The sequence below is a fragment of the Chiloscyllium plagiosum genome, unplaced genomic scaffold (assembly GCF_037043375.1).
Source record: "Chiloscyllium plagiosum isolate Xiang-an unplaced genomic scaffold, Cpla_swu_hap1 HiC_scaffold_18, whole genome shotgun sequence".
In the NCBI taxonomy this organism is placed as follows: domain Eukaryota; kingdom Metazoa; phylum Chordata; class Chondrichthyes; order Orectolobiformes; family Hemiscylliidae; genus Chiloscyllium; species Chiloscyllium plagiosum.
In genome coordinates, this window is record NW_028270156.1 from 60,033,803 (window position 1) to 60,046,819 (window position 13,017).

Sequence of the window (13,017 nt, forward strand, 5' to 3'; positions counted from 1 at the left end):
TACCATCCTGCCTTGGGAATACTGCAATGATTCTTCCTCCTCACTTGATGAAGTAGCAGTGCTCTGAAAGTTTGTGATTTCAAATAAACCTGTTAGACTAAAATCTGGTGTCCTGTGACTTCTTAAGGGCAACAGGGGTTGGATAATATATCCTGGCCTTGCGAGCAGAGCTGTATCCCATAAACAAATGAAATCCACATGGAAGTGGCAAAAGATAGAGGTTTTCAAAATCATGATTGCACTGAATAGAGTATTAAGGGAGAAGTTGATCCCTAAGTGAAAAAAAAAGGTCATTGATTTAATGGTGATTGTGATGATGCTTTTACTTTAACAAAGTTATTTTGTCCTTAGGTTTTTTGTTTAAGAGAGGTAGAGGGCCAAGGGGCCTAAATAATAGAGTTTAGCAATGGCAGATGAGTGGCCAGTTCTCCCAGTTCAGTTTTATTCGAGTTTGGTTTAGCTGTAGCAGCTGGAGTCCAGGAAGGGTTCCAAGCTTCAGCAAATGATTTCTGGCTGACTTTCTCGCTGAGATCTCTTCAGAAGTTTAAGGTTTGCTCCTACCTGCATGAATCTGTGTTTCAATGTACCTTTTTGCCAAGTGGAGTGTTTATGGGATGCAACTGGATGGGAACATCAGGTCGGTTAAGTTTTCCAAAATTTAAGTTATTCCAAATTCCATTTTCTTTTGTTCGTGTTTCAATTGTAAATGTTTAAATACACTCTGTTTTGCTTAAAGCCAAGCGGTTTGACCAGCTGCATCACATCTGGAACATCCACTTCACACCTGCCTTTAAAAGAAAGTTAGGCCAACTTCTCAAAATATTTTGAGGGGGCCTGGCTTGGTCCATAACACAAATGCAATGGAGAAAAAAAACACTTTCTCTCTCAGCAAATGGTTAGGGTATGGAATCCGCTGCCTGGAAATGTGGTGGAGGCAGGATTCAATTGAGGCAATCAAGAGGGTGCTGGATGATTATTTGGTTTAAAAATAGCACACAAGAATATGGGAAGAGGCAGGAGATTGGCACAGGGTGATAGAACCTGTGGAGGTACAATAGGCTGAACGGCCTTATTGTGTTGTAACAAGTCTGTAAATTCTGTGGTGTCATGGACAGCCACATGTGCATCATCGGCTTGGAGTTTCACCAGCAGCTGATGTCACTGTGGTGCCTCCACCAGACAGAGTTTTGTGAACTTTGGGTCTTCTAGGCATGGTCCCCCAAAGTTTTAAGGTTTGCAGAGAGAAAGGGAATGTGTGCCTGTCACACAGTTAAGCAGGATCAGACTAGCAGTACAGGAGTCCCATTAATGTGTTCCACTCTCACACTAGGAGTCAGACCAAGAGGTGAGTGATTAGGACTAAATTCAGTTGATTGCGCATGTATGTGAATACACAACTTGTGGTAAATAGGGTTAGTGAATGGCAGGAACAGAGCCACTTGAAAAAAGGTTTTTGTGGTGTTAACATTGATCTGGCTCAAAAAAGCACAGAAGTGTGCACTAAGTAGTCTTGTGCACATGATGTTCGGGAAAGATGGGACAGGAAAGAAATGAGTTGGATGGCAATAGTGACTAAGAATAACACCACAATGCAGAAGGCAGAGGCATCAAGGATTGAATCTATTTACTTAGAATGAGGAAATAATAGGGGTACTAATGGGCTAGGTGTATTTTACAGGTTACCAGCTAGTGGAAAGTATAAGTGGAAGCTTATTGAGAAATCCAAAAACTCCATAAGCTTCCTCACTGACAAAACAGAGTAAGACGAGGCAGAGAAAGGGGGTATGTGACAGACTCCCTTTCTAACAGCTTTGTGGGCATTCCTATACTCCAAGGAGTGCAGCAATTCAAGAAGGCAGCTCATCTCCAATTTTGAGGACGACAAGGTCTGGATAATGTAAATGGGTGCGAGCCATCAATACCCAATTTAAATAAACATACAGAATATAACTGAACTTCCTGAGGAAGTGATGATTGTGGGTGCAATTACAAAATTTAGAAGACATTTGGATGGATATATGAACAGGAAAGATTTGGAGGGATTTGGGCCAGGACCAAGCAGGTGGAATTAGTTTAGTTTTGGATTGTGTTCAGCATGAACTGGTTGGACCGAAAGGTTTGTTTCTGTGCTGCATGACTCTGTGAAGCAGCAAAATGAGTGTCTGTAAAAGACAGATACAAAACAAGATTCTGCCAAAATCATAGTAAAAGAGGATACAGCGAAAGCATTGTTTGGGCTAGAATCAATAAAGGTTTTAGAAGAACTGGTATTTTTAAAATCAATCTGACTATTCTGAGGTTATGCCAAACACAAAAGATGGTTGTAATTCTTGGAAGGACAATAATCCCAGCCTCAGATTATCACTGGAAGAGTTCTTCTGGGAAGTTCACCAGATTCAACCACCAGCAACATCATGAATGATCTTCTCTCCAATATAAGGTGAAGGATGTTCATTCATGACTGCAGACTGTTCAATTCCAGTTGCGACTTGTGAAGTAAAGCAGCTCACACTTGCATGCACCAACAGCTGACCAACATCCAGTTACTTACAGCTCATAGATATCAGGTTCTTACCTCTTCCCACCAGGCCGAGAATCTAACCAACTCTTCTTGTCACTCAATGGCATAACCACCCATGAACCCCTCGTCATGAGCATACTTGTACAAAAACTTGGCAAACTGCAGCGACAGACTAAGTCGGATGCTGGCATCCTGTAGAATCTCGCCCCTTATTATCTGGGGTAAGCAGGACTTGGACTTGAGTAGGGACATTATCACTGTACCACAACTGTATTTTCTAATCACCCTTTTCAGAGATTATGCACTTGCCGTGCGGATGGGACTTGAACTCAAGCCAAGAGACCCTCAATATATTGCATATTCATGCCAACTGTGTGGAAGATACACCAGCAAAGTATAGTCGCTCAAATTCAGACGATTAACATGCTTCTGCCTTCCCACTAACACTCCCAGATTCTCATATAAGTCAGTGCAACAATGCATTTGCACTTATAGGGTTTTTTCAACTAGGTGACTCTTCAATTCACTTTGATCAAATTCTAAATTAAAAACATTAATAGTAAACATTGAAACCAAAAATAATTCTTGTTGGATCAATCTGCAATAAATATAACATGGTGAATCTATACATTAATAATTACTTGAAGATTTTAGTAAAACTTTCTTATGCTCATGGGCCAAAGGAATTACATCTGATAGAGCAATCAAAGCAATGACATTTGTAAATCCTGATTAGTATTAGCATCAACAGACAATACTTCCCTGCCAATGCTCCAGAGGTGTATAATAATATCTCTGAACAGACTGATTGGAAAATTTTAAAACAGACCATTTACAGGTTAGGTGTCGAAGGAAAGAAAAAACACAAGAACGAGTCATAGTGATTTTTTGTGGGAGGAAACATTGCTCAGTTGTGTGCAATAGCACTTTTGGGTAAAAAAAATGAATCGGACCCATGTGCCCATCTAGCTCAGTCGGTAGAGCATGAGACTCATTACCTCAGGGTTGTGGGTTCAAAGTTCTACTGTCTGATGCGTTCAAAGGAAATCTTTCCCTTGCTGTTGAGCCCCACCTTCTCCAGAGGTGTGTCATAGGGTCAAAGAGATGTACAGCACGGAAACAGATCCTTCGGTCCGACTTGTCCATGCTGGCCAGATATCCCAACCCAATCTAGTCCCACCTGCCAGTACCTGGCCCATATCCCTCCAAATCCTTCCTATTCATATACCCATCCAGATGCTTTTAAATGTTGCAATTGTACTAGCCTCCACCACTTCCTCTGGCAACTCATTCCATACATGTACCACTCGCTGAGTGAAAAGCTACCCCTTAGGTCTCCTTTATATCTTGCCCCTCTCACCCTAAACCTATGCCCTCTAGTTCTGGACTCCCCCACCCCAGGGAAAAGACTTTGTCTATTTATCCTATCCATGCCCCTCATGATTTTACACACTTCTATAAGATCACCCCTCAGCCTCCAACGCTCCAGGGAAACAGCCCTAGCCTATTCAACCACTCCCTATAAATCCTCCAACCCTGGCAACATCCTTCTAAATCTTTTCTGATCCCTTTCAAGTTTTACAACATCTTTCCGATAGGAAGGGGACCAGGAAGGAGACCAGAATTGCACGCGATATTCCAACAGTGGCCTAACCAATGTCCTGTACAGCCGCAACATGACCTCCCAACTCCTGTACTCAATACTGTGACCAATGAAGGAAAACATACCAAACGCCTTCTTCACTATTCTATCTACCTGCAACTGCACTTTCAAGGGTCTATGCACCTGCACTCCAAGGTCTCTTTATTCAGTAACACTCCCTAAGATCCTACCATTGTGCATAAATCCTGCTAAGATTTGCTTTCCCAAAATGCAGCACCTCGCATTTATCTAAATTAAACTCAATTTGCCACTTCTCATCCTATTGGTCCATCTGATCAAGATCCCATTGTAATGGCATAACCTTCTTAGCTGACCACCACACCTCCAATTTTGGTGTCATCAGCAAATTTACTAACTCTTATGCTCACATCCAAATCATTTGTATAAATGATGAAAAGTAATGGACTCAGCACCGATCCTTGTGGCACTCCACTGGTCACAGGCCTCCAGTCTGAAAAACAACCCTCCATGACCATCTTCTGTCTTTTACCTTTGAGCCAGTTCCGTATCCAAAAGGCTAGCTCTCCCTGTATTCCACGAGATCTAACCTTGCTCACCAGTCTCCCGGGGGAACCTTGTCAAACGCCTTACTGAAGTCCATATAGATCACATCTACCGCTCTGCCCTCATCAATCCTCTTTGTTACTTCTTCAAAAACCTCAATCAAGTTTGTGAGACATAATTTCCCATGCACAAAGCCATGCTGACTATCCCTAATCAGTCCTTGCCTTTCCAAATATATGTACATCCTGTCCCTCAGGATTCCCTCCAACAACTTGCCCACCACCGATGTCAGGCTCACCGGTCTATAGTCCCCTGGCTTGTCCTTACCACCTTTCTTAAACAGAGGCACCACGTTAGCCAACCTCCAGTTTTCTGGCATCTCACCTGTGACTATCAATGATACAAATATCTCAGTAATCACTTCCCTATGCTTCCCACAGGGTACACCTGACCAGGTGCTAGGGATTTATCCCGTTTCAAGGCATCCAGCACTTCCTCCTCTGGACATTTTTCAAGATGTCACCATTTATTTCTCTACATTCCATACCTTCCATGTCCTTTTCCACAGTAAGCACTGATGCAAAATACTTGTTTAGTATCTGCCCCATCTCTGTGGCTCAACACAAAGGCTGCCTTGCAGATCTTTGAGGGGCCCTATTCTCTCCCTGGTTACCCTTTATTCTTAATATATTTGTAAAAACTCTTTGGATTCTCCTTAATTCTATTCGTCAAAGCTACCTCATGTCCCCTTTTTGCCCTCCTGATTTCTCTCTTAAGTATCCTCCTGCTGTCTTTATACTCTCAGGATTCACTCTATCTATCCTGTCCATACCTGACATATGCTTCCTTCTTTTTCTTAACCAAACCCTCAATTTCTTTAGTCATCCAGCATTCCCTATACCTACCAGCCTTTCCTTTTGCCCTAACAGAAATATACTTTCTCTGGACTCTCGTTATCTCATTTCTGAAGACTTCCCATTTTCCAGCCGTCCCCTTACCTGCGAACATCTGCGCCCAATCAGCTTTTGAAAATTCTTGCCTAATACTGTCAAAATTGGCCTTCCCTCAATTTAGAACTTCAACTTTTAGATCTGGTCTATCATTTTCCATCACTAATTTAAAACTAATAGAATTATGGTCGCTGGCCCCAAAGTGCTCCCCCACTGACATCTCAGTCACCTGTCCTGCTTTATTTCCCAAGAGTAGGTCAAGTTTTGCACCTTCTTTAGTAGGTACATCCACATACTGAATCAGAATCCTAACATCTCTGATCAGAAGCTACATACAAGGCAGACCCATGAAGTCATGGTAATCTGGTAGTGGAAAATTTATTCAGTTGTGTGAGATAACACTTCTGGATAGAAAGAAAAGTAAAGACTATCCATGTGATGTTTCTTATGGTATATTAGTAAAATCACCACCCCGAGCCCAGGGACCTGGGTTCAAATGCTACCTGGTCCAGAGGTGTGTCACAATATATCTGAGCAAGTCGATTAAAGATATTGCCAAGACCCCTGCAGCAGACCCATCTGCCTCAGAGCCACGAGGCCTGGGTTCAAGTCCCACCCATTCTTGAGGTGACATTTTGGAACGGATGGATTAGGGAATTAACTCAAACCATAATAAAAACTAAAAAAACAAAAAGCAGATCCAGGGATGTATTTGTGGAACTGCCTGTCCCAGGCTGGGGAGAGCCAACGTAACTCCACAAGGAGATGCTCCATTTTGGTGTTCAATAATAAACAAGGCTCTTTTCCAGTCAGGCTTCCTGAGTTATTGCAAACATCTTCAACTTACATTAAGCAGGAATATTTTCCTGTTACCTTCCAATTCTAGTTTATTACCACAACTCCCCCCAATTGATTTCTCCCAAATGAGACTCATGACGTGATCAGCATAATTTCCTTCTGCGCTTACTTCAGGTTTTGAGAATATGAAGTTTTCAGGTAAAATTACTCCAACTGTCTTCTTGCTGATCTCAGTCCTCCATAAATATCAAATCATTCAAACCTCTATCACATTCTATCCCACACAGTGATCCTCATTCATCATGTCTTTTGTCACTTTGACCTATATCCCAGAAGCATAATTTTTAAGTTTGAAATTGCGTTTGAATTCTCCACAAGCTCAATACCTGCCATTGCAGATTTCATATACACACCCTAAAAGCTTCCACCCATTCACCAAGTTTACGACAACACCTTGTGCATGCCTCTATCCCTTAGACAACTCCGTGTTCCATTACCTTGGCTGCAGTCTCAATTCTCCTTCTAAATCTTTATGGTCCTTTAACATTTTCCTCAGAGCCCACCATTAACCAAGTCCTTCATCATCCTCCTAATATTTCTTTGGCACCAATTTGTTTCTCACACAGAAAAACACCCCACAGCATGTCATACCATGTTAAAGACATAATATAATGCAAATGTTGTTGAATAGGAAGATACAAATCTTTAACTAGTACCTGGTGCAGTCTACTATCCCTGAGTACGAGTCTTCATTAATTCCTCTTTGAAGAGATTGAAGTCTGGTCTTTATTACTGATGAGGAAGAGGAGGTAATTTGTTTTACTGCATGTAGCAAATGAAAGAATTTCATGTGACAAATTAAGTTTTAATCCTAATTGTCATATTGTCACAGTTCCAGGAATGAAGACTGCTTTTAAACAGCACATTACTTAAATCATCACATATGAATGCAGACACTGAATAGCAATTATCACACCAGAGTCATATCATGTACTCAGTCAATAATGATTTGAACTTCCTGAGCAAATAAAGTGAAAATACTTTATTATCACTAGTGCTGATTTTCTCTCATTTAACATTGATACTTTACAGTCAACTCCGGCCACCCGGGAGGAATCAGCTCACTTGAGCTCAGTTCATGAGTTGAAATGCGACAAACTCTGCAGAAAGACAGAGGGCAGTTTGTCACTGTCTGGTCTAAATGCTGATTCAGCAAATCCAGTCTTTACCCAAGTGCCCATTTTCGCTCTGGCAGCACATTATGGTAAAGCAACCTTTTCAAACTTTGTGGGGATGGTGGGAAGAGTGGGTGAGTGTTGGAGTTGGAAGCCCTTTTCCATCAGTTAATTGCCAGTAGCATGGTGTGCATCCCTGAGGTTTACCTGCTTTTCCTTCCAATTTGTGCTTTGCAGGTTTTCATTGTGTCCCTTCCACTTTACATAACCCAATTTAACTGCACATACACTTAATGGGTCTTTAAAATATTTTTTATTTAGATATTTTCTCTTACTGGACCACATTTTTCTTCTTACTGTGTTATCATGTCTGCAAGTTAAGCATCTCCTGGCAAGTAATAACACCTGTACAGCTCATTCTCTCTAGTCCATTATTTTTCTCTCTCCTACTCCCTTACTCCTAATCACTTCATATGCAATGTCTTCAGATGCTGATTAAGGGCCACATCTGAAACCACTCGCCAAGAAAAAGGGAAAGTAAACATCTATCCTGAATAAGCCACAATTTAGTGGCTGCTGTTCTCACAGCCCACAGGATTCTAAACTTCTTACTGTTACCCCTCAGAAGCCTGAACCTACTCAGTCGTTAGATCACTGCTACATCCTTCTATTAGATACAGTGATTTTCTCTGGCTACTGTGCAAGTTAATCAAATGGAGTGAATGAACCGGCCTCTCCCAAATCCTAAATCCCACACAATCCGAATAGATGCAGGGTGGTGACTTCAGCTCGGATTCTTCTTTTGCCACTGCACAGATGAATATTCCCTCTTTTATTGGGTCTGATTTGCTTGAGGAAAAGGGATAATTTCCTTGTGAAAGAAGGAAAAACTAAATATCTCCGTCTCATTGAAGCTGAAAGCCCCCCCTCAAAAAAAATACCAGTACATTGCACGTTCATGCAATTTAACACTTATAGCTTCAACATAGCAAATAAGTAAATGGAATATGCACTAATTGTGCCTGAAGAGACTACAGCAGCTTTAAATGCTATGTGTTTCTCTTTGAAGTAGTGAAAGGTCACAGAAATGTTTGGATGGCAGGGGCAGCACGGTGGCTCAGTGGTTAGCACTGCTGTCTCTCAGTGCAAGGGACCCAGGTTCAATTCCACCCTCGGGCAACTGTGTGGAGTTTGCACATTCTCCCTATATCTGCGTGGGTTTCCTCCAGGTGCAGGTTAGGTGAATTGGTCATGTAAAATTGCTCAAATGTAGAGTAATAGGGGAACGGGTCTGGGTGTGATACTCTTCGGAGAGTCGGTGTGGACTTGCTGGGCCTGTTTCCACATTGTAGGGATTCTATGTTCTATGTTCATGTCAACTGTGTCTTCAAGGTAAAGAAAGACAATTGTGACTGGATGATAAATGACACTTGACACTCAGTAGCAACATCAGGCACACTCTGGCAGACGAGACACAGTCCGGAAGGACTCTTAACATCCAAGTCAAATGCACATTCTTGCCCCCAAGACCAGAGTTTCTACTGGCTATAAACAATAGTGTGAAAGGCATATCAACCAACAATTTCACTGTTACTTAGTTATTCTTATCTGCTGGAGAGCAATGCTGGGAATTATAATAACAGAGACATTAAAGAAAGGTTTTAAAAATGATGCTGTCTCACATCTTGCCCAGCCCATAATTTCTTCTTACCGAGTAAACATCTATTGCTTTTGGAGCAGAGGAATTTGAATTGATGGAATTTCCTATTCTTATGGGTCTGAAGATCATTCCTTTGCCACAGTTTGCTTATTAATCCTGCATATCTGTTCATTTCTAATAATGACTACAAGAATAACCTTTTACACTTTGGAAATTATTTGCACATTAGAGGCAAATAAATTTGCTGAAATTGGACCAAATGATCACAAACTGCAGTTTCCTTACCTATTTTACTCTTTTTCCAGGATCTTAAAACAGTGGAAATTATTACACACAAAGGTTTTTCTATTTTCATCTTGAGTGACAGGACTTCCACATTTAACCTTATTGCCCAATCAGTGTACACTTCTCAATTTACGCTGTCTGTTCTTTGATGTTTTTCCAACGATGATAACAAAATCACAATTCAATGAAAAAAACATTCTCTGAGGCACATATGTACCTAAGGCAACATGTTATTCCTGCTGGGAAGGCATAGAATAGCAGAGTTGGCCAGGGGTTGGGGTGATAACAATGGGTTTGCACACTGTTCTGCATCACAGGTGCAAAGTTAGTCCATCCAGATGAAGCAGAAATTGCTACTGTTGTTTTCAATAGGCTCTAAACATTTAGAAGGTTGAATAGAAATATGGGCACACCAGTCAATACAAGTTCTGAGTTATTATTTCATAGGGCTAAGATATAAGAAAAGAGAGATACATACTGAGATAGAGATTAACATCGGATAGCTATATTTGAACTTTCAAGCCCCATTTTTTGGGAGGTAAGGGTATCATCAGATATGATGTTTAAGTGGGTAAATGGTATTGAAGCACAGCTCGACCATGATCTAGCTGAATGATAGAATTGGCTGGAGGGGCTAAATTGCTGTATTCCAGACAGATTAGTGATCAGAATAATGGAGAGCACAAGGACAGGGAGATGCCTTACCATCACAAGGATTCACTGCCACAGCAGCTGTGCTGCCCGCGATACAACCACTGATGAAGGATACGTAAAACGGAGCTCTCTCATCTGGGCTCTTCTGTCCCAGCTTGTTAAGGTTAGCAAACAGTGGGAAGTAGACGATGGAGAAAGGAACATCCCTTTAAATAAAAGAACAGCATTAACCAGATATGGCTACACACTGTAGCACTTCCAATCTTTTATCTCAATTTTTTTTTTTTGAAAAGAGGCGCTTGCTCAGTAATTAAGAAATAAACACAATTACCTGACCCATTTAAAACTGAATACAGCAGAGTTTCTGAAGGCATTTCATCCTCAATTAAAGATTTAGCTGATAAAACAATTAAAATAATTGCAATGATAGGAGACATCTTAGCATAGTTAATATTTTAAAAGTCTGAAAAGATAGAGAACTATTCAACTGTGAAGCTGCAAATAACCTTCAACATTTACTGAAGTACGTTAAAATCAATACAAAAGATGACTGACCATCATTGATATTTATATTGGTTTTCTCAAGCTTTTTACAGAAAGACGAAAAAAGCCAAAATACATCACCAAACATATAAGGCTATATTTAGGACAGCAACGTTTGAAGGTGGAAACAGAGTTACAGCCAGAGAACATAGGAAGGAATCGCTATGGAATCATCAATGTGAGGTAGCAAAGGCATGGATGAGGGTTGCAGCAGGCAGTTGGGTTAAGGCAAGATAGAGATGAAAATAGGTGATCTTCATGATTGGCATGGATATGTAGTCAGAAACACACCCTGGGGTTTAGTTTACACATGACAAAGTTGCAAACAGGCTGGCATGCCCTTAGACATCGTCAAGAGTGCGGTGCTGGAAAAGCACAGCAGCTCAGGCAGCATCAAAGTTTCTGGCAAAAGCCCTTCATTAGGATTCACTTTCTCTATGTCCTTAAACATTGCCTGGGAATGATGGAATTGGATCGGAGAGATGGCAGCAGGCTATGTTTTATTCTTCCTCATATTTCAGTGACAGAAATCTCTCCTCATCCAAGTCCTGGATTCTGGATAAACAGTCCAATGATTTAGCAATATCGGAACAAGTTGAGAGAGGTGGTAAGAAGTTGGAGCTGGATGGCATCAATATTAATCTGAAAACTGAGGCTGTGCTCTTGGTTAATATCATCAAGGGGCAGCAAAGATCCTTGGGGGATACCAGCATTAAAGAGATGGAGATGAAGCCACTGCACGTGATGCACTGTCTATAGTGAGATAGCTAAGAATGTGATTCAGTCCAGAATTAGGTGGCACTGTTTCAAAATGAGGCTTCACCCTTTCAAAAGAGACATGAGGAGCATTTGTTTTTCTCTCAAAGCTTCTGTAACTTTGGAACTCTGCATCAGAAGAAGGTGGAGATGGGGGTCATTGGATACTTTTAAGACAACGTTGAATTGATACTTATTAGGAGGGGATCCAAGAATTCTTGGGGGTAGATGAGGACGTGGAATTTGAAACACACACAGATCAGCATGATCGCACTGAACAGTGGAGGGGTCAAATGGTCTGTTCTGCTCCTAACTGGTACATTGGTATGCTCTTAACAGACCAGATGAGTGCAATACCCACAGTTGAACGAGTGGATGCTGAAAGAAGTTGTCAAAGTTTGCAGACAAGTCAAAGATGATGAAGACGGATCTTTTAAGTTTGTCACAAGCACATAGAGTGTCCTTTGTGAAGTTGATAAGAACCATTGTGTTACCGTAGCAGGGACAGAAACCTGTTTGGAGGGACGCAAAGATGGAATTCCAGGAAAGATGGGTGTGGTTTTGCAGGGTGAAACATATTAAATAACTATGAAGAGGAAAGGGAGGTTAGGGATAGGATAGTATTTACAGATGGAGGCGGATCAAGAGCTGCCTTTTGAGGATCTGATGAAAACATCAGATAAAGGAGAGAGCAATAGCACAAAAGAGAAGAGATTTGCAAAGTTTAGCCAATGGGAGAGGCGGGGAATTGAATAGTGAGTGGTTTTGTGGGAGCAGGGCTGTTGCATCAAGAAATGGAAAAAGTAAATTCTGCGAGGGGATGAGAAAAACTAAAGGAAAATAGAAACTCAGTGATAGATAAAGGGGAAATTTAGGAGAAGCTTGGCTACTGAGAGGAGGGCAGCAGCTTGGTAAGTGGCTTTCATCTGAGTGAAAAAGCCCATGAGTTCCAAGCTTTTGGAGGCAAGGTGGAGTACACAGTAGGAAAGGGTTTAAGAAGATGATTTGCTACATGTAAAAGAAGCCAGGTATTTACTTTGTCTTTCAAGGTATTCCTAGAAATAGCAAGCAGATGTGAAAAGGACCTGACAGTACTTTGTGGCACAGTCAGTTATGGTGGTTTTCTGTCATTTCCTTTTGAGTCTACATCTGTTCAATTCAGAATAGTGGGTTAGAGCCATACAGGGAAAATTAATTTTGCAGGTCTATAATTATCTCTCTACAGCATATCTTTCTCCCCATTCCTGTGCTGAATAACCTAAACGAGGAATGCTTTCATGGGAGCCTTACATATAACTGATGGAATCTTCCAACACTAGTGAATTCATCCAATAGACAAATAGCTGTTGAATCACGAAAGGAAAAGCCATTCTTGGTCAACATAGTGCACTGACTGCATTTTATTTGCTCACACATTAAATCTCTTCACTACTTCTAGCTTCCATATACTTCTCCATAGTAAACACTGAAGCAAAATATTCCTTAAGATCTCACCCGAAGGACAAACA

The 13,017-nt window shown here is 41.2% G+C and overlaps 1 protein-coding gene across 3 annotated transcripts in view; it reads right to left on the reverse strand.

Annotated features, from left to right (window-relative positions):
* The window catches only part of LOC122557930 (mitochondrial glutamate carrier 1-like), a 141,416-nt gene that overhangs the window by 12,004 nt on the left and 116,395 nt on the right, over positions 1-13,017 (reverse strand). For all 3 annotated transcript variants that reach the window (XM_043706156.2, XM_087996716.1, XM_043706159.2), the window contains 2 exons: positions 10,262-10,416; positions 7,153-7,228 (listed from right to left, as the gene is read on the reverse strand). In XM_043706156.2, coding sequence (XP_043562091.1) covers positions 7,153-7,228; positions 10,262-10,416 — 231 coding nt within the window. The remainder of the gene's footprint in view (positions 1-7,152; positions 7,229-10,261; positions 10,417-13,017) is intronic.